Source organism: Meriones unguiculatus, chromosome 20, assembly GCF_030254825.1.
Source record: "Meriones unguiculatus strain TT.TT164.6M chromosome 20, Bangor_MerUng_6.1, whole genome shotgun sequence".
NCBI classification, from domain to species: Eukaryota; Metazoa; Chordata; class Mammalia; order Rodentia; family Muridae; genus Meriones; species Meriones unguiculatus.
Window position 1 is genome coordinate 68,448,203 of NC_083367.1, and position 25,651 is coordinate 68,473,853.

The window sequence follows — 25,651 nt, forward strand, 5'->3', positions numbered from 1 at the left end:
CACTCTCCCACCCAAGGAGGACTGTGTGCTAATCCTCCTCTTCATGACATACAACAGACCCGTGGGGAAAGACCAGCTTTACATGAAAACTTCACAGGGTGCGTTTAGTTGGTGAGGAAATCAACTTTCTACTTTTTGTCCTGGAGTAATCATTTACACATACCACTCTTATCTCATTGTTCCTCATGGTTCGAAGGGAGAGACATCACTACAGAGGACCTCAAAGGAAAGGTGGCTTAAACTGAAATTCCCCTAGAAACTGTGATCTATTAGCCACCGAGGGGAAAGAAGACCTCTCTGGGAATTCTGGATTCCTGTTATATCAAGCTGACTATGCATCATTCAGTTATTTTGTGCGTTCATGTGGACCTAGGACATTTTTTATGTCTGAACAGGGATTACTGTATTGACTGATAATTTTAAATGTTTGTATGGGTTTCAGTAGAGTTTCTCCATTTTTGAGCAAATAATCATGCCAGCACGTCAGTTTGTGCCTCTCCTTAGCACACATATGGTATATTTTCCATATTTACCTGTTCACTGTCTGGAGGAAAAGAAAAATCAGGCAGAAAACCTCCCTGGAATGTGGACGTTGTCTCGTTCTATGTTCCCCTACCTCCTGCATCCACAGCCATGCCTAACTTCTCGTAAACATGGAGCTCATATTTATTGACTACAGAGATTATGGTTTTCTTCATCTTGAAAAACCACATTGTTCTCAGTGCATACACAGAGATAAGATCAACTCCAAAGCCAACATGTAGCATTGATGACTTTCTAAGTTCTCTATATAATTAAGAAAAATCTCTTGACTAATCAGTTCGCTTATTTGGTGTGGAAAGCTCTTATTCCTGGGCCGAGATGATGCAGGTTTTGTGTTAGCCTCGGCTGAGCCTGGAGCATTGCTGGTTGCTGGGAGTCAAAGAACGGCATACTGCGCAGGCTCATGAACCGGTCACCAGCCTTAAAGCTCGCTGAAGACTCGTTCTTCATTACGTGTATCTGAATCCTCACTGTTGTCACTGTGAAATTCAGAATGGACATTTTAGGGATGGAAAATCTCTCCAGATCAAAATATAGCCATAATTTGAAATTTGCTAAAACTTGAGCCTCTCATGGTAATGATTTTATGACATTATTTGGTATGATGGCAAAGATACTCAGGTGGCCACAGGTGGCCACAGAGGTTTGGGCCTGTCCTCTCAGCTACTTGTGAACCTGAAGCAGAACTACTGCATGTTAAGGGTCTGCCTGGGCTACAAAGTGAGTGCAATTCTAGCCCCTGCTTCATAATAAAGAGTGAAAATAGACGAGGGAGTGGTGAGTGGTGTTGCAAACACAGGTCAGTAGTGCATACGGCCTAGGTTTAATCTCAGTCCTGCAACGTAAAGAAGAAAAGAAACACTCCTTGACGTATTAAGTCTACTAGTTTGTATATAAAATAAGTGGTGGAACTAAAAAGCTCATCCTGGTCTTGTCTTTCTTGTAAATGTGAAGTGTTACTAAGAAAAGCTCAGTATTTTTGACAGCAGAGGAAAAACCGAGTGACAAATTGCTTGAAGCCAACTATTATTGTGTACTGGCGTTGAAACAGCAGTTTAATTTAGATGACAACCCAAGAGGACAGTTTTACTCTAAGTGCGTTTTAAAATGTAGAGTAGTTCTTTTGGAATCAACATTTCTCAATAAAATCACCCCAATTTTGTGATGAAATGTTAAAGCATAAATAAATGCACTCAGTGTTTTGGGTTTTGGATCCCTATGTGTTGAAATAACATGGGAAGGTAGGTAGGCAGGGCATTCAACCCTGAGCTGAAATGGAGTTTTGCTCACCACCTTCTTTCTTCCAGACCCCCTTTCCTCACAGAAGTGGTTAGGGAGTATCCAACTGTAGAGGAAAAGTTAGACTATATGTACAAACCCTATCTTCATGGGTGTTGATTTAAGTTTTGTGTGTGCATGTTCGTGTGGTGTGCACACGACGGACCTACATGTGCCTGTGCTTACGGAGGCCGGAGGTCGGAGTCAGCTGCCTTCCTCAGTTGCTCTCCACCTTAGAAGTTGAGCTAGGCTGTCCCGGTTGAACCCGTAGCTCACATATTTGGCTAGTCTCGCTATCCAATTGGCTCCAGGGATTCTGTGTCTTCCCCGGTGCTCAGGGATTACAGGCCAGGTGGCCCTCTTTTTTGCTGTTCACATAGATTCCAGGAGTCCAAACTCTGCCCTCACACTTATGCTTTACCTGAGGAGCCATCTTCCTTTATTATTTTGCTGAGATACTGTCTGCTGCGTACCAGGTGTTACAGCATTGACCCTAAAACCAAATCTGTCTTCTGGTTTAGTGTGTCTCCCCTGCAAATAGACCAGTTAGGGCTTGCTACCTTTAACCAGTTTTTGAGAGGGGCTAGCACAGAGCCTGGATAAACCAAGTTGTGAGACCTGCTAACCTGCTGAAAAATTAATGGTTCTTTATCTTGAGAACAAAGTTGCCATTATGTGTGGTGGAAGATATCTCTAAAATAAAGGAGCTCAAAATATTCTTCACAGATAACATGACTGACAAGATATGTTTAAAGTCTTCATAGATGACATGACATACAAAAATAAGCACATATGTACATATTCATGAACAGACATGTAATGATGACATAGACATGCATACATGTGTATGCACATGTCTCTGAGCCTGTTGTCAGCTATGCATATGCTGATTGAGTCTATGTATACTAGACAATTTCATATATATATGTGAACTGAAGCCTGGCGAGTCACCAGTAGGCACACAGCTGAAGGCAGAGGTTCAGGAGTGAGCAGTGGTTCCCCGAGCCTCTCCTCTAAGCATCCCTGGCCGTGGACAGGTTTATTTTGACATAAACCCAGTGTAAGTATCTACTGTGGGTTTGCGGTGGCTGCAATGGCTGTGTCTTGCCCAGAAGGCGCCATTGTTCTCAGCTCTTCTCCTTGTCTTCTGGCTCTTACTCGTGTTCTCTCTTCAGTAATGTTCTCTGAGAGGAGTAGTGTAGATGTCTTATTTGTACCCAAGCACTCATGAGTCAGTCATACTCAGCACCTTGTGCGGTAACAAGTCTACCATTGTTCTGTAGCTACAATTCTAAACTGAAAAAGAGGTTTCTATGGCAGAGAGTACCATTTAAATATAAATATTTAGAAGGAAGTTTGACCCCATGATAGTTTTTCTAAATAACAGTTTTCAGCTCCCTGCCCCAACCCAGAACCGATGTCACCCCAGCTGTGGGTTTTGACCACGTTTATAGTGTCTAGCACAGACTCCTATGGCGTGGGCCTCAAACACAGCCAAAGAGCAGTTGGTTACCTCCATGCAGTGATACCACTATTACTGGAAGGCTGGTCTTGTAGTTTGTAGTGCTAACGGTGAGTGACGTCCTTGTTGTCTCATACAGCAGCAAGCACTCTCTGAGACTTTGAAAGCTAGCTGGCAGGGAGGAGCTTACATCTGGGTTTTAGTAACCAAGGTGTGTGGCATCTTCAGCAGTAGGTCTGTTCTCACATTCAGTTCTTGGTGAGTAGCCAGAGCAGAGGCCAGAGCGTGTTTGTTTTAAGGACATCTTTGAGTAACAATTCATTAGGTTTTCCACCCCAAGGATTGGGATTTTTGTTTAATAACCTACAGCTTCTAGGAATACCTTTTCCCAGTTGTTCAGGCTATGTATCCACCTTCAAAGGCTATTTAAATTTTTTTTTAGTTCTTTGAGGATTGGGTACAAATGCTTTTGTCATATTCATCCCATCCACCAACACTTCCCAGGTCTACTTCGCATTCTCTACCCACCCAACTTTGTGTCTTTTTCCCCTCATCAAGGAAAATTTGTGCTGCCTAAATATTTTTTGAGGTGTGGTCTTCCATTGGGAATGGTCAGCTTACCAAGTGCTGTGCTCTTAGCAAAACCTATGTCTTCCTTCCCTAGAAGATAACAATTGCTAATAGCCCCAAAGCTGGAGGGTGAGATTTTGTGCCCAACCCCCATGAAACTCTTATTTTTTTATTTTTAATTTGGTTATAAGGTAGCGGGCTTCTATATGACTTCTTCATAATTTCTTCCTTTTGATTGATCCTTTCTCTTAACCTCTCATCTGCCTATTCTTCCTTTCTCTGCCCCCAGCCTTCTCTCTGCTTTTACATTGCCTTCATTTCATTTCTTTCTTTCTTTTTTTTTTAAGCATCCTTCCTCCCTCAAGGTCTCTTTTCACCAGAATGGGCCACAACATACATTCATTTATTTATATATTTATTTACCTTTGGTTTTTCAGAAAGGGTCTCATGCAACCAAGGATGGTCTCAAGCTTACTTTGTGCCTGAGAAAGATCTTGAACTCACGATTCCCCTGTGTGGGGCATTATAGCCCTGTGCTATCACACCAGTCTAGTGCCCTTTTAAGTAAAGAGAATGTGCCTTACAGTTCCTTTCAGAAAATCTTTGTAATAATTGAGACTGGGCCCCACATTGCCAGGATAGGCACTATTGATTCTTGCACTCATGGACCGACGCTTACACGCTGTCCAGCAGTAGAAACTGTAATCAGCGTGTTTCTAGAGGAGCCAGATGAATGCATTAAGAATGTGCCTTCTGACCTCTGTGATTGCTTTTGTTATGCAGGATTATCAAGAGGAAATTGCTGTTGCCCAAGAGAACAAAATTCAGCTCCAGCAAATGGGAGAACGGCTTGCTAAAGCCAGCCACGAAAGCAAAGCCTCTGAGATTCAGTACAAGCTGGGGAAAGTGAACGAGAGGTGGCGCCATCTCCTGGATCTCATCGCAGCCAGGTAAAGGCACCAGGTGCAATAGGAGGCCCAGGGGAGGTGGGGGGAGGGGTGGGGGAGGGTCAGGAGGGGGTTGAAGCCTGTTAGTCTGCATTACTTTCAGCTGAAGCAGTGGTTTCCAAGCTTCCTACGGCTCTGACCCCTTAACACAGTTCTTCGTGTTGCGGCAACCCCCAACCATGAAATTATTTTTGTTTCTACCACATAACTTTAATTTTATTACTGTTTTGAATTGAAATGTAAATATTTTTTTAGACAGAGGTTTTCCAAAGAGGTCATGACCCATAGGTTGAGAACTGAGCTAAAGGGACTGCAATACCCAGCTCCCTCATCCTGAGGTTCTATATCGCCGGGGGTAGGAGCACCATGTCCTTGCTGTTTCTGTGAATGGCGCTTTCATTGGCTTCAAATGGATTTAGGGAAAGAGAAGGGTGTAGAATCCAAACCAGAGAAGGTTCTTCATTTGGGAGCTTCGTGGGTATGCCAACACCTATGGAGAAGAAAGAAAATCTATTCCATTGATATTTGTAGAGGGTGTTCTTCTTTGTTGTAGGAAAAAAAAAAGAGCTACCACATTCTTATTATATGTTTAGTTAGTTGGGTATGAGAATGAGGCTGACTATTTTTCCTCTGCTTATTCACAAAAATAAACTACTTCATTATTGGAACTTTCTGCTCAGCCATAATGGTGACTGTAATTACGTGCCTCGTGTTGGAGAGGCAGATTATATTCCATTTATTTTGTAGACAGGCAGTGCGAAGAAAAGGGATGGCAGACATAAAGGGGGACATATGAGGGCCTTTGCCATCAGTTCAAACACCGGTATAACTTAACAGTGCATGAGGTTACGTTATATTAAAAGAGGACCTGACCATGGAGCAGGTACACCTTCCTTTACTTTGGGATGTAGATGCTAAAGGGCAATGTTGTCCGCTTATTCACTGCATATCAGAAGCCCAAGAATAGTTGCTGGGGCCAGGGTGTGTGGCTCGGAGGTAGGCAGATTGAGCAGCCTGTGCAAAGCCCTTTGTAAAGTAGCTAAAATGTCACAAAGACTGGTAGGCTGAGAAAATGAATGTCATCAGGGAAGGCCTCCGCCCTAGAATATATGGTGCCAGTGCTTACATGGAAAGAAACTAAGCAAAAAGCAGTGAGCTCCCTGCCCTGGGACATTCAGGTAAGGAAATATACTTCTCCACTGAAGTTGTCCTACAGCTGAAATGCATAGTGCTTCAGAATCCCAATGTGATTCTCTCATCTCAGTCACCAAGATCATAATAAAATCTTATTTCAGAAGCAGAAATTGAAACCTCATGTGCTATAAATGTCCTTCTTAGACCGCCCGCTGGGTCTACATCCTGGGGATTTCTTTCTCTCTCTCTCTCTCTCTCTCTCTCTCACACTCTCTCTCTCTCTGTATCTGTGTGTGTGTGTGTCAGCTTCTGACTCATGGACTGATGTGCATGTCCATAGAATTCCATTAAACTGGCTGAACTATTTGCATGAATCTCAGTGTCTCAGTTGTATGGAGAGGGAAGATGCACCCTGCCAAAAATACTCCAAACAGGCTTTAACATAGTGCAGTTGCAGGCAACTGGCGTAGTTTCTGCTCAGCTGTCAGCTGGCATTACATGGAGGGTGATGCTTTCTCCTCAAAGTCGTGTCCATATATGATGCATTTGTGTGAGTTTTTTTCAGATGAGAATTTTTTTTAGATATTGTCTTTTTTTTTTTTTTTTTCGTTTTACTACCCCAAAGACATAGAAACAAACTTGAGTCAGCTAGCTGTATGTTAGTAAGACACAGGTGCTTTTCACTGTGGTCTCTGAAATGTTCCTCTGTGTCCATTGGTTAGGATCTCATCATGAAGATGCATTCCCGAGGGAAACTCTCATATATAGATATATCGTCTTTAAAATTAGAGCAGACCGTAGCTGCTTGTCAATTTGCTCTGGAGTGGAAGGCCATGCTGGGCTTGCTCTCCCTTTCAGCTGCTCCCAGAAGCCACTTGGCTATCACGTTTGCTTTCTGTTTCCTTGTTTCCTGGGCTCAGGCTGGATGGACTTCCTCCACACCTGTCTTCAGCTGTGAACGGCACATTAGTCGGTGCTGTCATCCGGTCCCATTCATGACTGTTCCCCTTTCCTGTAAAAACTTTGATTCACCAGACAGAACAGAACCTGGTATATACTTATGGAGTTTCATTCATATTTTTGCTTATATATTCTGTGCAGAGTGGGGACGGGTACACCACCTGTACATGTGGGATTCAGAGGACTGCTTGCAAGAACGGGAATGGAACTCAGGTCATCCGAGGCATGGTAGCTGTCTTTACCTGCTAAGCCACCTCACTGGCCCATGCCTTTTTTTTTTTTTTTTCCTGAGACAGGGACTCTTTTAGCCCAGGCTATCCTTGAACTCCATCTGTAGTCAAGAATGACCTTGAACTTCTGATCTTCCTGCCTTCACCTTCCTCAGTGCTGAGATTACCACCATGTCCTATTCATGCACCGCAGAGGACCTAACTCAAGGTTTCACACATGCTAGGAAGGCACTTTCTCAACTGACTTCCCACCCATACTTTGAATACTTTCTATATTTGTTACAAGTTTGTGCCAACATTTTTAAAATTCCCCAGATTCACAAAATAAAGTTTCCTGAGATCCTATCCAATAAAAGAACATTTAAAAAAATATCTCAAAATAATGTTTATTTTTTTTACCACCTTTCATCGTTATTTTTAAAAAGACAAAGGACAAAGGTCTATTAAGTGGAGGCAAATATCTTCTCATTATTGTCCACGCTCAAACAGTCTTTTAGGAAATGGATGTCAAATCCTTTCCCACACAGTATTCTCCTCCCCTCCCCCAGCAACGCTTTAAATGTCCGCTCCTACCGCAGAGCTGGCAGACTGGCCCGAAGAGGAACCTGCTCCTGTTTGCCACTACCATCTGCAGCGTCTGTGAGGCTTTTGCTGGTAGTTTTGTGCGCGGCTGGTTTGTGTCTTCCAGGTAGCGTTCTCGGCACAGCCAGCAGCACAGGGGAAAAGCCGACCATCCTAATAGACCAGGAGAGTGCCGGCAGGCATCCTTGCTTCTGCGACCCTTTCCTTAGGCCGGTAACCTGCTCCTCCCGGCAGATTACACGCAGGCTTTTCCCTTCTTACCCTCGTGGCCTACATTCCAGGAGATCAAGCCTGGCACATGCTCATGAATGTGGGCTTTTTTTAGAAGCATGACCACTTGTGACTGCCCAGTGTCATGTTAACAGACAGACAACCAGCACCATTTGTCCAACAGGAGCATTTTAATACTTGTAGCCTAGACAAGGAGAGAAAGTCTGTCCTCACCTCGGAAGGACTGAGCCTCTTGCTCTGCAGAGCCTGACTGTTGCGGGCAGAAGCTTCATGGTGGTGGCAGAGGACTCGTGTGCCCCGAGGATGGCGGAGGATGGCGGCGCGGAGGCCGATCTCCCAGACTGTGACTGCGATGTCTCCAGGCAGGCATCTTCTTGAGTGTCTTCTATTGGGCATAGCTTTAGAGTTACGTAGGGCCCACGGGATAGACAGTGTGCTCTTTAATCTGGAATGTTTCACGCTGATGTTAGGTAGACATGAGCAGCGCCAGGAGAACGTAGGGCCGTGGGCTCCAGAGAGTTCTTTGTTGGTTTGTTTTCTTGTTTCTCTGCTGGGCGTTGCACGTTGGTCGACCCAGTATTTCAGCTGTATCTGTACCAAGTACATCACGCGAGGAGCACGGCTCCAGTCGAGAGGCCGAGACTGGGATGAGCCTGAGAGAAAGACTCAGCAAGGCCACCATCTGCTTGCTAAAGGGCGGCTTCTGACCAAACCGAAGTCAGCTGGAGCCAGTTTACGGCTGCATCCAATGCCTTCTCTAGAGTAAATAAAAGCAAGTTTGGAGGGTGTGGACAAGGATTTTTCTGAGAGAAAAATCACTTCTGTTCGTGTTGATCAGTCGTTTTGGGCCATCCAGGCATTCCTGTCTTATAAAATATGCAGATACTATAATTTAGGCCTAAAATAGTAATTAATGTTTAATGTAAATATTGTTTGTGATTTATTTCATTTAGAATAACTAAAACCCTCGGTGGTGTAGTGTTTAGGATTCAGAGATCTTCCCACATGACAGAGTTTTTTATTTAAGTTTTTAAAATGGTTTTCTTTTATTGTCTCCCCCTTGGATTAATTCGTGTGGGAGGGGGTGGGGTTTACTAATAGCAATTTGGTTCTGTTATATTCAGAGCCTGGGTTATGTTTTGCTTGGGGCTGTGGATACACTGTTTGATGGGCAGGATTTGTATTATGTTAGATATGTAAGTCTATGTTTGTAATACACATATGCACGTGTTCATTTGTGTTATTGTGGTGGGCAGTTGGATCCGGTAGTGCAGTCCTCCCTAAGAGGGTTAGGAGCCTGAGATTTGCTTTGGACCAACAGGACACACATAAGCTGTGAGGACTTGTTACAGTCAGTCAAGCTTGCTAAACCCTGCATTCATATCATATGTAAGCATCTATGTTAAATTAAAGTCCTGGATGCTATATAAAGGAATGTTGCCCAAACTTTTTAGCTTCTTATAATATGTATATATATATATATATATATATATATATATATTCTGATACTTCAAAGATTTTGTTCAAAGAAATACAGAAAAAAATGAGATATTTCCTCTGTGCAAGAATGGCCCCTGAAAATATCAAATTTAATAACCTATTACCAATAAATGAGGCTTTACAGGCCACTTCCTCATGCTTACACCCAACATACATATAAAGTATTATTCAATTTGTAAGAAAAATTTTTTTTGAAAATTATAAAGGACAGCCACTTAAGCATTCACCTATTGACTTTACTAAATCTATATTAGTTTGAAAGAGGAAGTTGTCCCTAATGGACTATATGAACAAGCATTTCCGTGTCACGATGCCCTTGGCACATTGCACACTGACCGCACTGCCTTGGACCTCATTCAGTGTCTTACAGGATCTGAGTCCTGTCACTAGGTTTTACTGGCCTGGTAGGATGTTATTTACTCACATCCTTTTGTGCTCTGAATCATTTGAGCAGATTTGTGATCTTTGAGTAAAAAGAATCATCTAATAATGACCTACAGGGAAAATGTAAACATTTATTGTCAAATGGGTTTCAATGGTGAGGAAATTAATTGCAAGTATTTGACTTAGAATACTAGTTTTTAATATCAGTAGTCATTTTTAAATAATGTCCACCTGTGTACAAAACACTGAGCTAAGTGTTGGGGGTGGGAGGATCCACACCTAGATATTCATAGTTCTAGCTTTCCGAAGACCTGCTATGGAGAAGTCCAGCTTGGACACAGGTGGTGCCGGGCAGTACAGTAAGGATACGGAGGAAGCAGACACTGCAGCCTCCAGTGAACCCTAATGGCATTGGAAGTTGGTGATAAAATTCCAAACATAGTTAGCTTCCAGACCCCACCAAACCCCAACTCAGAAATCTAGTCACGTGAGAGGGGAGGGAAGACCTGCCGCCAGCGGCACTTTCAGGGTAGATTCTGTGTCGTGCACCGTTCTTCCGACCCACCCCAGGGGGACCACTTCGTCTGTGGCGTTATGTTAAATTCTGTGTCCGTGCTGCAGTCACTCGCTGCTCTTCCTGAGACCTGCATCAGCAGCCCTTACAAAGCTTCATTCATTAAAGACCCAAGTGAATGCCAGAAACACGAATGGATGGTTTTTCAGAGTTCTTGGAAATATTCAGAGAGCACACCATGAAATGCCTGAGGACCAAGTTTGACTTCTGCCCATAAAACTAATTGAGGAATTCTTATTTTGAGTCAAGTTGAGTTATGACAAGTGAGGCACCACATTTTTACTCTTTGTCAATACAGTGGGTTGGCAATATGAACATAGTTTTTTTTTTTAAGTATACAGTTTTTTTCCCAAAAAATGTTCTAAGATATCTCATCTGAGAGTGATTTCAAAAGATAAAATGTTATTATATGTAGGCATTATAACCAAGCACAATCAATCATATGCACATAGAAATCTAGCATGTATAATTGACCGTCTCTCTTGAAAAATTAACACCAGCCTGCTCTGTCGAATAGTCTGTCTACGGCCAGACCCTAAACAGTCTATCCTGGCCAGACCCTAAACAGGGACTCCTAATCACCACTTGTTATGTCATTTGGTTTTTAAATTTAAATTATAATTTCATCATTTCCCCTCCCTCTCCTCACTCTATCATATGTATTTCCCTTGCCCTCTCTCAATTTTGTGCTTTTTTTCTTTAATCATTCTCTCTCTCTCACACATATACACATCTATCCCTAAACATAAATAAAACCTGCTCAGGCCATGTACTATTACATGTATGTATATGATTTCAGGCTAAGTACTCAGTATTGAATAACCAGTTGAGGCGTGGGGCTCCCTAAACAAAACCAAAACAAGGATGAGACCAGTAGACATGCTAGCCCGGAAGAGGAAAGTGTCAGGGAGCCGCAGCCCTGGGCAGAGAACTACAGGCCACCAAGGGATGTCAGAGCATGGCGGAGCGGAGCGGAAATCCTTTAAAGAAAGAACACTTGTGTGGTAGGCCCTAGGGACAGTCCCCAGGAGACAGTGTGACCACCACCTGGATTCCTTCCGATCGAGACAGGTACAGATTTGTTGAAATGATGGCTTTCGTCAAATTTAAGGAACTAAAAATACATCAATATTCTAAAAATACCTTGTTGCCGACGTGTTTCTTCAGAGTAGTGGCTTTTGGCCTGAGAAACATGGAAACTCATCTGAGTGGGCGTGGAAGCAGCTGAGAGCTGCAGCACGAAGGCTGGGTGGGCCTGGGGGTGATTCCACATCAGATGCGGCGTCCACGTGTCATTGTGAATCACAGAGAACATTCTGTTGAGGAGTGCTTTGAAATATCCAGCATCCTGTAGTCTTAACATCATGTGGCTCTTGACATTTTTTTTCAAGAAGATACATTTTCAGTGAGGCCACTTTGACACTGAAACACTTTCTTTATCTGGCTATCTGATTATGTATACGAAGAGCAGTTCCTGTAAAGCCCTCTGCTTCCTGATCCGGAAGGGGGTGGTCTACACAGAGAACTGCCCTGCAAAGAAGAGCCGTGACAAGAATCCCTGGTTGTGTACTCATTACGACCACCAGCCTGCTCTGTCGAATAGTCTGTCTGCGGTCATCCTGGCCAGGCCCCAAACAGGGACTCCTAATCACCACTTGTTACGTGATACATAGGAAGTTGAGACACATTCTCTTCCCATCCCAACCACTTGCTTGTACTCTGCCCACCTGGAGGAATTAATTCAGGGCTATGTCAGCTGTCTCCATAGAAGCCCTTGACCATCTCATCTTCATCCTTGCTTTGTTATTTACGTTTCTCCTCCTTTTCCTCAGTGTTGGCTTCTTCTACATTTAAGTACATCATAAGGTTATTTCCCGTGATGAACTATGTTCATTTGCATCGTGTTTAAAAAATAGGTCCTCTATAGGTTCTATGACTAACATCCTCACTTTGTTGCCTACTTTTTTCAAGTAATTAGTTATAGGACTAAAAAGAGATGGTTCCAGGGTCTGTGAAATGTATCACAATTATCTGTTACTTTGCAGCTAATATCCACTTAAAAGTGAGTACATACCATGTTTGTCTTTCTGGGACCGGGTTACCTTACCCAGGATGATTTGCTAACAGATTTCATGATGACATTTTTTTTAACAGCTGAGTAATATTCCATTGTGCAACTGTAATGCATTTTCTTTATTCGTTCTTCAGTGGAGAGACTTCCAGGCTGTTTTTAGTTTTTGGCTATTATAGTCATAATAAAATAATATGAGTGTAGTTGAGCTGTGCTTGTGGCCTTCATGGACCGTGTATGGGTCTGAGCTTGGTCCCTGCACGTACATTATGGTTGGGTAACAGTGGAAGTGGAGGCTGCCTCTGACTCTTTGCCTTCTCTTGGGATCCTTTCCCTCCTCCTGGGTTGCCTCGTCGAGCTTGATATGAGAGTTTGTGCCTAGTCTTACTGTAAATTGCCGTGCTGTGTTCAGCTCATATCCCTGGGATCACTGCTCTTTTCTGAAGGGAGACGAAGGCAGAATGGATCTGAGGAGAGGGGAGTTGTTGGGGTGGTCGGAGGCGTGGAGGGAGGGGGACTGCAGTTGCGATGTAATGTATGAGAAAGAATACATTAATGGGGAGGGGTGTCCTCAGCTGTCAAGAGCACCTCCTGCTCTTCCAGAGGACCTGGCTTTGATTCTCAGCACCCACGTGCGGCAGCTCACGACCACCTGAACTCCACACCGGGGAGTACAACGTCTTCTGGCCTCTTTAGGCACTTACATGCATGTGGCGAACGTGAACTCACACAGGCGCAAGCACAATAAAAGAAAACAAACAGCCCTTCTTTAACACAGCCAGTTACACCGCCTTACCATAGCATCCTAGGCGGCCTAGGTGTTCATTTTGAGCATCTGAGCCCTGAACGGAGTATTTCCTCAGCACTTGCAGAGTCTTTCTGACTGTTAAACATCAGAACCTCTCCTTTGGTCCTTTTCATATTGTTTACAATGCTCTGTAGCTTACAGTGCTCTGAAGCACAGCGGTAGTTCCCAAATGTCAGCATTTGTAAAACCACATTTGTTTAAAGTGCTAATTCTATAGCCTCATCCCTGGAGGTTCAGATGCCAAAGGACCACAGTGCAGGAGTCTGAGCTGGTGTAAGCAAACCTGGTACAGGCATCTGTCCAAACTGACTGATTCTGAGCCTCCGTTTTGAGTGTCCTATCTTTGCTCTAAATTATGCCTTCCTGGGCTTCGATCTTCTTTAAAACAAAAGTGTGTGTGTGTGTGTGTGTGTGTGTGTGTGTGTGTTTATGTGTGTGTGTCCTAAGACTGAAATTAGATGTCTTCCTCAGTTACCTTCTATCTTTTCAAGATAGTATCTCTCCCTCCACCCCAGAGCTCTTCTATGTAGCTCATCTGAGGCAGTGTGCCTCAGGGCTCCTCCTGATGAGGTTCCTGTAACTCCAAGGTTCACAGGCACAGGTTACCTCACTTGGCTTTTTCTGGGGCGCTAAGGATCAGAACTCAGGTCGCTTTACTGACTGAGCCATCCCCTCACACCCTCCTTTGTTTCTGATTAGATTCTCTTTAGTCCTCCTTTAAGAAACTTTGAAGTCAGCACCCACCCACAGCTTCTTCTCTATGAATACCAGTTTAACCAATGCTGGAATTTCATCCCTCGCTCCTAGACCTCAGAACTGCATTTCCGCACGCTTCTGTGAGAGTCTTCAAGTACCAGGCACGACTGTTTCTCCCATGCATTCCTCCTCCTGCGAGTATAAACTGTGTTATTTGTGAGAATGGCTTCTGTAAAAGCTGTGGGGTTGCTGTCACACATTATTTTGCACTACAAACAATAACAATGTTACATGTATTGGGTATGATAGTGTGAGCAGTTGCTGGGTGTCCTCCGTCACTTATATGAACTTTATCAATTCCTGTATAGTCCATACATTCCCATTTTGTGAAATGAAGAACTAAGACGGTCAGCGGCGTCACACGGCCAGCCAGGAACTGAGCCAGGGTGGACCAGCGCAGTTTGGCTTTAGACTCAGTGTTGACTTCTGCAGACGAGGGCAGCATGATTAGGGCCTTTTACCATCTCATTGAGTCTTGATGTTTGCACCTCTCTGCCCACAGGGTGAAGAAGCTAAAGGAGACCCTGGTGGCCGTGCAGCAGCTGGATAAGAATATGGGCAGCCTGAGGGCTTGGCTGGCCCACATTGAGTCAGAGCTGGCCAAGCCCATAGTCTACGATTCCTGTAACTCAGAAGAAATACAGAGGAAACTGAATGAACAGCAGGTAGGATGGAAAGAGAGTGCTGAGCCTTGGAGCCTGTGTCCTCTCAGCCAGGATAACGGGGCGGGTCTGAGATGTTGACCTGGGATGAAGGATTCGGAGGCAGTTGGGCTGGGTGAGTAATGAAGGGAAGCTTTGTGTAGCAGAGGGGGAGGGACAAATAGGTTCCGTATCACTACAGAATTGACTCTTAGAAGATGCCTGTGCCATGTTAGTGTCTTTGGTTCTCTGGAAAGCAATCTAACATGGCAAAGGGGTGGCCAAACCATCAGCCAGTTGTGTCCTTCCCTGTGAGCCCAGAACTGTAGACTTGGGAAGAAGCCCTTGACTACTGCAGGGCATTCAGGGAAAGGCAACAAGGCACGGTGAAGCCTTTTTGTACTTGTGATGAAGACTGGGCAACCTTCAGACAACGCAGTCACGTCGCCTTCACGTACACAGTTAGGGCAATACATCTCACTGACATAGAATGTGTAACCCAGAAAAGCAAAGGAGGATGGCCCTGAGAAAGTGAGTAGAGGGAACCTTTGTTCCTCCGCTCTAGTTTATCCTAAGTGTACCAGGCTCCAGTGGCTGACCATGAAAGTGTTACCCTGTGTGTTTTGGCTTTTGAGAATTCTACCCACTTACACCATGCTAGCCAGAATGTTTTGTTTAACACACACACACACACACACACACACACACACACACACACACACACTCGCAGACTCACACACACACACTCACACACACATACAAACACACACAAAGTGTACATTTCAAATCCTGTAAGATAACTCACACACTTAATTTTTTGGAAGAAATGAATGAGGGTAGTAGCAATGGCTGATAACCCTACTGATTTTTTTTTAATAAGCTGGAAACTGCTGTAAGCCTTTTGCATGGTTTTAATATTATTTCTTTTTACTTTTTGAGATTATACATTAATTACATCGTTTCCCTCTCCTCCTTTCTTCCTCCAAACCCTTCCATGGTCCTCCTTGATCTCTTTCAAATTCTGAGCCTCTTTTTCCATTAATAGTTGTTATATGCACATGTGACAACATATACATGTATATTCTAAATATAAGCTGCTCAGTATGCAGTATGTGTGCTGTGACTTGTGTGTATATAAGGGTTGGCATGGACATTGGTAGCCGGTCAGTGAACCCTTCTTTGACAGGACTGCCTCTCCTCCCCTCGGTGTGTCTTATTGCTTGTGGTTCTCAGTGTGGGGTGAGGCCTCAGGTTCCTTCCCAGTTCACGTGAGCACGTTTCATTGTTGTTCTCTGTGTTCGGCTCGTGTTCTGGGATCTGGTTGGTGAGAACTTGTGTTGCTTCTGAGGTTCCTAGGAGACTAAATCTCACAGAAAAATCCCTCTGATCCTCTGCCTCTTCCAATCTTTCCACCCCCTCTTTTGAAACGATCCCTGAGTCATAGGTGTGGGAGTTGTTTTGTAGCTTGATGGGTTAGGACTGGGCTCTACAAGTCTGCATTGGATTAATTGACACGAACTTTACAGTGTTGTATACTCGTCGGAATAGGTGTTTCTGTACCTCCCTGTATGTCGCATTTATTAGGTATTTTGTTGTTCTTTGACAGTTTCATACATGTGTGAACTGACTTTTTGGTTTTGGGTTTTATACTAAAATTATTATTGCTTTAAACCCATTTTGCTGAGACACTATCTGTTTTTATAAGATTAGTGTGTTCTGAGTGTCATGTGTGAGATTTGGATGATTACATTGGGGGGGTTCATGGCTGGCTTTCAGCGCTCCCCACTCCCCAATCTAAATTCTCCCGGAGAACACGTTAAGACATGTATCAGAAGTGAGGGATACAAGCTAATGAGCAGTGTTGTCGTCCCAGTGTGATTCTTTGATAAAGTCAACAAGTTTTTTTCTAATGAGGGAAGAAATTAATAATTAATTAAAATGGTAATTAAAAAAAATAAATCACAAGTGGAAAGCACACACTTCTAGTTCATAATGATCTGATAAAATACCCAGGAAAATTAGAAATACACAGAATCATCCCAGACTTTTTACATTAGGTATCGTCATAACAAACAGATTCACGCAGCATGGGTGGGGCTTAGGAGTTAAAATAAAGCATGCCGTCTCCCAGCATGCTCAGGGGCCAGGGGACAACAGCGCAGTGCCGTTGTCTGGAGGCTGATAAACTGTTTGTGATGTGCAGATGTAGACCCTCTCACTTGGCATACACAAGCTTACCTCTGAGCCCTCCATTTCCGGGGTTAGTGACCAGAAGGCTGACTACAGGAATGAGTAGGGTGATGGGGAGACAGCATTCGGCTTAGGAGGAAAAGAATTGCAGTGCTACTGAGCTCCGGTAAAACGAAATCCAGGGCTGGGCGTGGTAGTGCGTGGTTTTAATGCACAGGAGGCAGAAGCAGGTGGAGCTCTGTGAGTTCAAGGCCAACCAGGTCTACAAAGTGAGTTCTGGGTCAGCCAGGGCTACACAAGTAAGACCATGCCTCAAAATTACATACATGCATGCATGCATGCATACATACATACATACATACATACGTACATACATAAGCAAATGAATAAAATCTCATCATTTTGGGGTAAATGGATGGAACTGGTTAATATCAAGGGAGATAAGAAAAACACAGAAAGTCAGATGTTACATGCTCTCACACATGTGGCTTAAAAATAAGAGTAGTCTGGAATATTAACGAGTGATCCCCAGGGCTTGGGAGGTAGGCTTTGATCGAGGCGTATCATCTGATGAGTGTTTAGATAACACCTTAAGCCAAGTAGTGCGAACAATAGACATACATGTTCATCATAAATGATTTTCAAAGGCAAATCTCAGATGAGGGTAAAGGCTGTCTGGCACGTGAGCAGCCCTGCAGCCCAGCGACCGCCGCCTGGGATAGATGGAGCTGGCTCTCACAGGCCTCATGGGAGTTTCCAAGCAGGAAGACAGTGGATCTGCATTTCCCAAAGAAACTTAAATTAACTCTTATTACAAAAAACTGATACGAATGTGAGGGCTATAGGAGCGTTAACTCCAGAAAAGCCGAAGCTTATGAGTAAACATGGAAGTTTAAGCAAAGCATACTTTGTTGCTGTACATTAAGTCTAATCACAAAAGCAATGATCGTCGCTGCTGCTGCTGCTGCTGCCTGTGCTGTGAGCCCAGGGGCCCTGAGGCTCAGTCCCTTCCTACTGCAGAATTTCCCATCTCCAAAGTGTAAAGGAGGAGATGGTGGTAGAGCTGTGATGTATTACAGTATCAGAGAGAGAGCTCCATGGGAAGGAGATGGTTTCTTCCAGGAAAGCCTGCGTTCGAAAGAGCCCGGCCTCACTCAAAGTCTTCCAGTAGTTTCTTACTTGGTTGCATTATATGTGTGTGTGTGTTTGATATATATGGATATATATACATATGTATGTATATGTTATATAGTATATATAGTGTAGTACATGGATACATATATGTATATATGGTATATGTTAGATACTATATATAACATATAGTATACATACTATATTATGTACGTTTAACGTATAGTATCTATAATGTACTATATATGTATATGTATACATAAATTAAATACATGAATACATTTTAAATTACAGCTTTAAGACTGTGTTACAAGGGGCACTGTAAGTGGCCATTTTCACTCTCACATTTCATAGTTATAGAGTACTGATTATTAACATTTGCACCATAAAGTGTGATTTTAATGTTAATGAGAAATGCTCTGAGCACAATGCCTAGCCCAAACTACCTTTTAGTTTTAAAGTAGACAATATTATTGTCGGAAGTGCATATTGGGGAACACGTCACATGTGCCGCGGTGCGTGTGCGTGTGTGTTGGAAGATGACTCTGTGGAGTTGGCTGTGCCCTCCTACCTTTGCACACGTTCCCAGGATCAAATTCAGGCAGTCAGGCTTGCTTAGCAGGCCATGTCATTGGCCCCACTACCTCTTACTTTCATCGTTTTAGGTTTGCTGTGGTTTCTGATTTGTGGGAAATGTTGGAAATGATCCTGTAATGATCGGACTACTTGGAGTTCATGTTTTAAAAGATCCACTAAAAGTCACCTGTCTCTAAAGGAGAAGTTCTGATAGACATTTCACGGGAGAGAATAAATTGTTAAGAAATGCGGTTTTCTTCTCTCTCCCTGTGTAGAATTTGTCTGGCCAAAGTTTTTAAACTCTTCCAGTTTTCACGTGGGAGAACTACAGTTTATAAAGATTTGAGGTGACTTTAAGAAACACCTAGCCAGATCTCTCTGTTTTCTAGCTGAAGAACTAACTTCAAAGCTGCCATGATGCTCCAAGATCATATCACCAACTAAGGCTAAACTACCCCCAATGCCTGTTACATCTTAGGGTACTTACCTATGATATTAAAATCATTCACACCTTATGGCTGTTTTGTTACTTCAAAACTTTTGATTATTTACAGGAAACTGCATGCAATGCCATGCTTTAAGTGTTTGGATTATGTTTAAGTAGGTGAGATTAATCTTAAATATACAGCCCCCCTTTGATTTTGAGATAGTGATCTCAACCACAGAAATAGCCTTGTGATATTAAGCAAATATTCAGTTAAAAATCTGTCCTACTTCAAATCTTGAGTCAGCATCTTTCAGGTGTATTCTTGAAAGAGGAGACAATAGAGATTTACAAAGACTATTTACTAAAATAGAGAAGGCTTAATATAAGTTATCTCCCAATGTCTAGTTTAGAGAAGCTCCAAAAGTTAGTAAAAAAATACTAAGCTTGACAACAAGACAGTCTTTTCACAGCAGTGAAAAGCAGCAGCGTGAGGGGAGGAATGGGGTGTGGAGGCAGCTGAGTCAGTTGTAGGATGCTGGGAACAATGGAAAAGCTGGGCAAACTTATATATTAAGAGCACTGACAAGCAGGACAAAGGGCAGGGAGAGGAATGACACCTATAAAGTACCCCCCCAACACACACACCCAGAGAAAGTATAGATTTGTTTTTTTAAAAAGTGAGGAAAAAATAACCTGGAGCAGGAAGGGCAACTAGGGATGAATAAGACCTTAATAGTGGAATAATCTGAGCAAGCTAACCTCCTGAAACTTAAAGTTAGCTTGTTTTCTGTCACTGAAAAGTTACCTGAGGTTGCCAACCTGCAGGAGGGAATGCGTTGTTTTGACTGAAGGCTTCCAGTCTGGGGTCACATGACTGCTGTGTGGGCCTGTGGAAGTACTGTGCCCTGGGTCAAGAGTGTGAGTCAAGGAGAACTGTTGACTCCTAGCTGCTAAGATGCTCAAAAGAGAAGTGGGAGGAGCTGGGATCCCAACATTTTTCACAAGGATGTGCCCCCAGTGATGCACCTACTCGTGGTCCTGCTGCCTCCTAGTCCCGCCACAGGCTTGTGAGCAAGCCTTTGACATGTGGGGCTTTGGAGAACATTCAGGAACCAAGTTACAATAAAGCCCAAGTGGGAAAACAATGGATATTTTTTGATTCACATTCTCTGCATTTAACATGAGTTCATATGTTGGAATTGGATAAAATCCAGTTTCCTGCTTTTTATCAAGAACTTTCTATTTCTGTCTTACTTTTAAAACTGTGCTCCAAGGAGAGTAGTGGTGATCTCATTTATGAGTGGGAACCTCAGTTTCTTAGCCATAGTACCTCTTGACATTGTCCTGTGCATTTGCCGATCTGTGCCACTTAATCTAAGCTGTGAAGTGGGAGCTACAGTACACTGAATTGATTAACTCTGATCAATTGGAATTAATTTGATGTATTAGTAGAACCCAGGGGAAGATTAATCCTCCCCCCACCGTGTGTGTGTGTGTGTGTGTGTGTGTGTGTGTGTGTGTGTGTCTGTAGCTATGGATAGTAGACAGAAGGGGCAGTGGTCCCTTGAAGTGAAAGTTTCAGGCATTTGTGAGCCTCCCAGTGTAGGTGATGGGGTATAAGCTCTGGCTGTGGTAGAGCAGCAAGCATTCTAAACTGCTGAGCCTTCTCTCCATCCCCTACTGTTGTCCATTTTATTGGGACAGCTTTTATTTTGGCACTTCTCACATAGACTATTTCCAGATCCATCCCTTCATACTGTACCCTGAGCTTCTAGGATATCATAAATAAGGCTCTGGAAACTTGTCCATTGCCAAAAGCAAAATCCTGTCATGTATGGCGTAGCCATTTATGAGTCAGTGTGCGTGGCTGAAGTTCTCCGGTCTGTCAGGGACTTCTACAATAAAGCCCATTTCCTTCCCCTGCAGGAGCTTCAGAGAGACATTGAGAAACACAGCACGGGTGTTGCCTCCGTCCTCAACTTGTGTGAGGTCCTGCTGCATGACTGTGATGCCTGCGCCACAGATGCTGAGTGTGACTCCATTCAGCAGGCCACCCGGAACCTGGACCGGCGGTGGAGGCACATCTGTGCGATGTCCATGGAAAGGAGACTCAAGTGAGCTGGGTGTGAAGTAACAGGGCCAAAACACAACAATGAAACAAGCAAAAACCCAAACCAAAAAACTCCATCCAGCTTTCCATTCACTGTATACACTCTTTACTGTTTCCAAGGTTAGAAAGTTCAAAAATAGCTTTGGCTTCCCAAAATTGCAATTACTTACATATAATTGCAAATATAAACAGGCAAATAAGTAACCTTCTTTTATTAAAATTCCATTCTTCACAGTGTTACGTTACATAATACACCCTCAAAAAAGGTAAATATTTTATGTTGTCTCTAGACCTAGATTGGAAATCTAGATTTGAATGTATAGACAGCTTATGCTTAAACATACAACATGGAAATAGAAAGGGGAGGAAGGGCTCCAGAAGACAGGAGGTAAAGGAGGAGGGGAGCAGAACATACAGACCTGAAGGCGGGAAGAAGTATTTAGGAGAAAAGAGGCCGGAAGAGCGGGAGGGACCGTGCGAGGGCCGTGGGAGAGCAAATGAAAAGCCTCGTGGCACGCACGCCTGAAAGTGAGCGTTACACTGCAACCCAGCACTCCCTGCGCCACCTTCCTTAAATAACAGACACCCTCAAGCCCTTTGGAAATGACAGTGGCAAAGCCTCCGTGGCCAAACCCTCTGTGGCCTAAAGCACAAAGCTGTGCTGCTCTGTGGCCAGTACCGAAAGCTCTGTGTTTGTCAAGGTTGACTGTTCTGAGCCTGAGGTTAGCCTTAAAAGAATTTCCAACTTCAGCTTTATGTAAGGAGTGCGCTGCCCCGAACAGTGTCTATGCGTAGGGTTTCTAACCTTCCATGCAAACTCCAGGGCTGCTCATGTAGTTTAATATCCAGTTTGACCAATTCCAGATTCAGAGCTGCAGGGCAACACGTTAAGCCAACAGCTGTTTTATTTTAGCTGCAACAGTTGTTCGTCTTTCTCTCTGGGCGGTTTAGCTCAAAGCTGTTCTTGCGCACAGCAGTTGCTTGTTTGGGCACTCTTAATCCTATTGAAGGGACAGATAGGGTTCCGGGCGTCACCATCCTTGATAATGGAGGTGTGTTCTATCTTCTGCCTCAGAATTGAAGAGACATGGCGACTCTGGCAGAAGTTTCTGGATGACTATTCACGTTTTGAAGACTGGCTGAAGATTTCGGAAAGGACGGCTGCATTCCCCAGTTCTTCTGGGGTGCTCTATACAGTTGCCAAGGAAGAGCTGAAGAAGTTTGAGGTGATTCACACTGCCAGATATTCAGGGCTCGTTCTGCTGGTAGCTGGTGCCGTAGAGCATGAAATGACTAATGTGCCTCCTCTTATCTGCTCACATAACTGAAGGATGGCTTGGTAGCCATGGGTAGCAGGGTTCATGGGTGGACAAAGGGTGATGAAGATTTTAATTGACAATTATCAGAATTACAAATACGATAGTAATGAACAAAAATGTTTGCTAGATGCAGTAGCAAATTCTCATAATCCCAGCACTTAGGAGGGTGAGGTGGGAGGATGTTAGTTCAAGGCTAACCCGGCTTATAAGTAAAGAAGGCTTCCCGTCTAAAGAAGGAAGAGGACAGTGAGGAAAGAGGAGAGACAAAGGGAAAAGAATTCTCTTAGAAAACAAGATTTATAACTTTCCCCCAAGCTCATGGAATTATTCTTATTTCAGAATTCTTCATCTGTCTCCTCTAGGATTAAAATATGAATATTTCTGTAATATGAAAATCTACCTGTAAATGTATTCTCTCAATTATTTCAACCTAGCTAGAGTGCTTATAGATAAACATTATGAGAAGACCAGCAAGAGTCAGGAGGAGGGGAAGGTGAGGCAGTAGGGGAGGGAGGCGATGAGAGCAAAACACATTGCACAGAAATGTACTTTGTATGCTAGCTCAAAGAATTAAATAATCAAATATATAGGAATGGTTTTGGTCACTGATAACGTAGAGTTGGACCCAAATTGACTAGAGAATTATCATTAGAGCCAACTTTAAAGAAAGCCACAGAGAGCAGCTCTTGAGTCTCAGACACTTACATTTCCAAGATATGAAAATAGCAATACTTAATTACATTTAGAAAGGAGCCATTAAATCACTCCATTGCCTTCTTCACAATCATAGGTCCACTCTGTAGCTCTCTGGTGCCCCGAACTTTAGCCATCCAGCTAACGCTGATTTCCACAACAACACTGGTGCAGATGGAACCAACATTCTCTACATACGCTGACACACACACGTGCCTTTGCACTCGCTGTCAATGGTCCGTTAACGTTCTAATCAGCCCTTACATGTGCCCTTTCATAATTTTTCCTCTGCCTTCCTCAACATGTATATACGTGAAACTAACATCCCACCTCAATCCATACGTGACTGTTTTCTCCTGTGACATCAGTGAACCAAGCCTGGGGGGACGCGGGAAATTTCTTCTGGTTCCTGCCTGCCTGACTTGCAGCTCTGAATCCTAGATGGAGAGCTGTCTGATTATAATAGTGTTTGCTGCTACGTGTGGAATAAGTCAGAGTGATTCTGCAGAGATCTACGTGAAACTATACCACTAAATCCAGAAACAGAAAATGCCTTTGTAAAAAGTTTTCCCCAGCAAAAAGCCACCATAAGCTGCGGAAGAATCCAGGTCATTCCAGTGCTGGTGGAAGCCACCCTGTCCTGTGTCCTGCAGCACTCTGCTTTGTAAAGGTTAAAACCTTTCATAATTGGCTTATACCACAAAGCAGATTATGTAGGGTCATTCTTGATGCTATTTTCGACACAGATTTTATGACAAAAGTAACTCAGATGGTCAGTGCTGAAATAACTGCTTTTTGGTGCTGATCTTTATTCTCGTACTTAGTTTTCTTGCAGACAGAAAATGTCAAAGAAACAAAATTCTGCTCAAGGGTCATCCATTTGCATGGATGTTTGGGAAGGCTCTGGGTGTGCTAGGATGCCCATGGTGAGGGCTATTCCATCACCCGAGCAGGCAGAGCTGTGTCCTGACTTCCCCTACACAAAAGCTGAATCTGCTGAGCACCTCCCACATTTTCAGAACTGAAGACTGGACCTAGTATTCAGAACTGAATACTCAGATGGGTGTTGTGACGGCTGCTCTCAGAAGGCAAATCACTTACAGGGCAGGCGTGCAAGCCCGTGAGCAGCGTAGCCAACAAGAGCAGAAGCTCAGGTTGCACTTGAAAATAGCCCACTGCACTATGTGTAACGTTTGGGTTGGGGTCTAGGATAAAGGCAGCCACAGTTCCTGGGGCATGTGCCTAGGGCGAAGCTGTCTTTTATTTGGGTGGGTGTTGGTTGGTTAAGGCTGCACTCTGCGGCAAGGGCAGGATGAGGAGCTAGCCACTGCAGAGTTCTCGCCACGTTTCGTGTCCCCAGGAGCGGAGCACCCATGCCATCTGGCAGTTTGACAGCCTGGCATCCTTTCTGAAAGCTGACTAGTTCATCAGCGGAGAAGAAAGGACCTGCTTCAAACGGTTATGTTTTTCTTTTTAATGGAAACTTACTTGTGTTTTATACTAAACTGATTTTCTTAAAAGAGGGTTAACAGCTTACATTAGAGGTACTTATGTATGCCAAAGATGGTTTTAGTTTTATTCCTAATGGATACCAGGATTGAAGTGATTTCGACAGTTTTAGTAAATTACATATTCTACAAATAAATCGTGCCATTTTAGATATCATTTCTCAGCATGGACACAGAATCTTGAGACCACTGCAGTCTGACATGTAAACACATGCCTATGTTCTTGTAATTGTTTCTTGGATAAGAAAATTTGTTTCCAGATTATTTATTTTGTATGTTCCTTTTTTGTTTGTTTGTTTTTGGAGACAGAGACTCATGTAGCCCAGGCTGACTTCCAGTTCCCTGGGTAGCATAGGATAACCTAAACTTCTGATAATTTTTCCTCCTCTTTTCCTCCAGACTGCTGGGATTACAGATTTGTGCCACCGCACTTGGCTTAGTTTTATTAATCATTTAAAAAACCACATTGCATGTGTATGCATGCGTGTATGTTTCATGCGTGTGTATACCGGTGTACAAATGTGTATGTGTACATTACTTTTCTGTGTGTTTATTTATAAAGCCAATGCTCCTGACAGTTCTGTGTTCTCTCTCTGGCTCTTGGTTGATATGCTATGTCTGTGGTAGTGTGACTTCTTCCCTGACTCTGAAGTGTGAAAACCAAGACCTTAGCCCAGAGTCCTTCAAGGATCTCCCACACTGATTCGCTTGTCTGTGGCCTCAGGCTTTCCAGCGGCAGGTCCACGAGAGCCTGACCCAGCTGGAGCTGATCAACAAGCAGTACCGCCGCCTGGCCAGAGAGAACCGCACGGACTCTGCGTGCAGCCTCAGACAGATGGTCCACGGAGGCAACCAGAGATGGGACGACCTGCAGAAGCGCGTCACCTCCATCCTGCGCAGACTCAAGGTTCTCATTACACCTGTCTGTAGTTTCGAGGCCAGAGCACAAGCTCTGACTGTCTCACACCACAGCGAGACATGTTCCTGGGGACAGTGGGAGTTGGGATGGCAGGGGAGGATAGAGGT

General features: G+C 43.7%; 1 protein-coding gene across 14 annotated transcripts in view; it reads left to right on the plus strand.

Annotated features, from left to right (window-relative positions):
- The window catches only part of Syne1 (spectrin repeat containing nuclear envelope protein 1), a 459,455-nt gene that overhangs the window by 402,972 nt on the left and 30,832 nt on the right, over positions 1 to 25,651 (plus strand). For all 14 annotated transcript variants that reach the window (XM_060373516.1, XM_060373529.1, XM_060373530.1 and 11 more), the window contains 5 exons: positions 4,637 to 4,803; positions 14,533 to 14,695; positions 20,922 to 21,109; positions 22,181 to 22,331; positions 25,350 to 25,532. In XM_060373516.1, the coding sequence (XP_060229499.1) occupies positions 4,637 to 4,803; positions 14,533 to 14,695; positions 20,922 to 21,109; positions 22,181 to 22,331; positions 25,350 to 25,532 (852 nt within the window). The remainder of the gene's footprint in view (positions 1 to 4,636; positions 4,804 to 14,532; positions 14,696 to 20,921; positions 21,110 to 22,180; positions 22,332 to 25,349; positions 25,533 to 25,651) is intronic.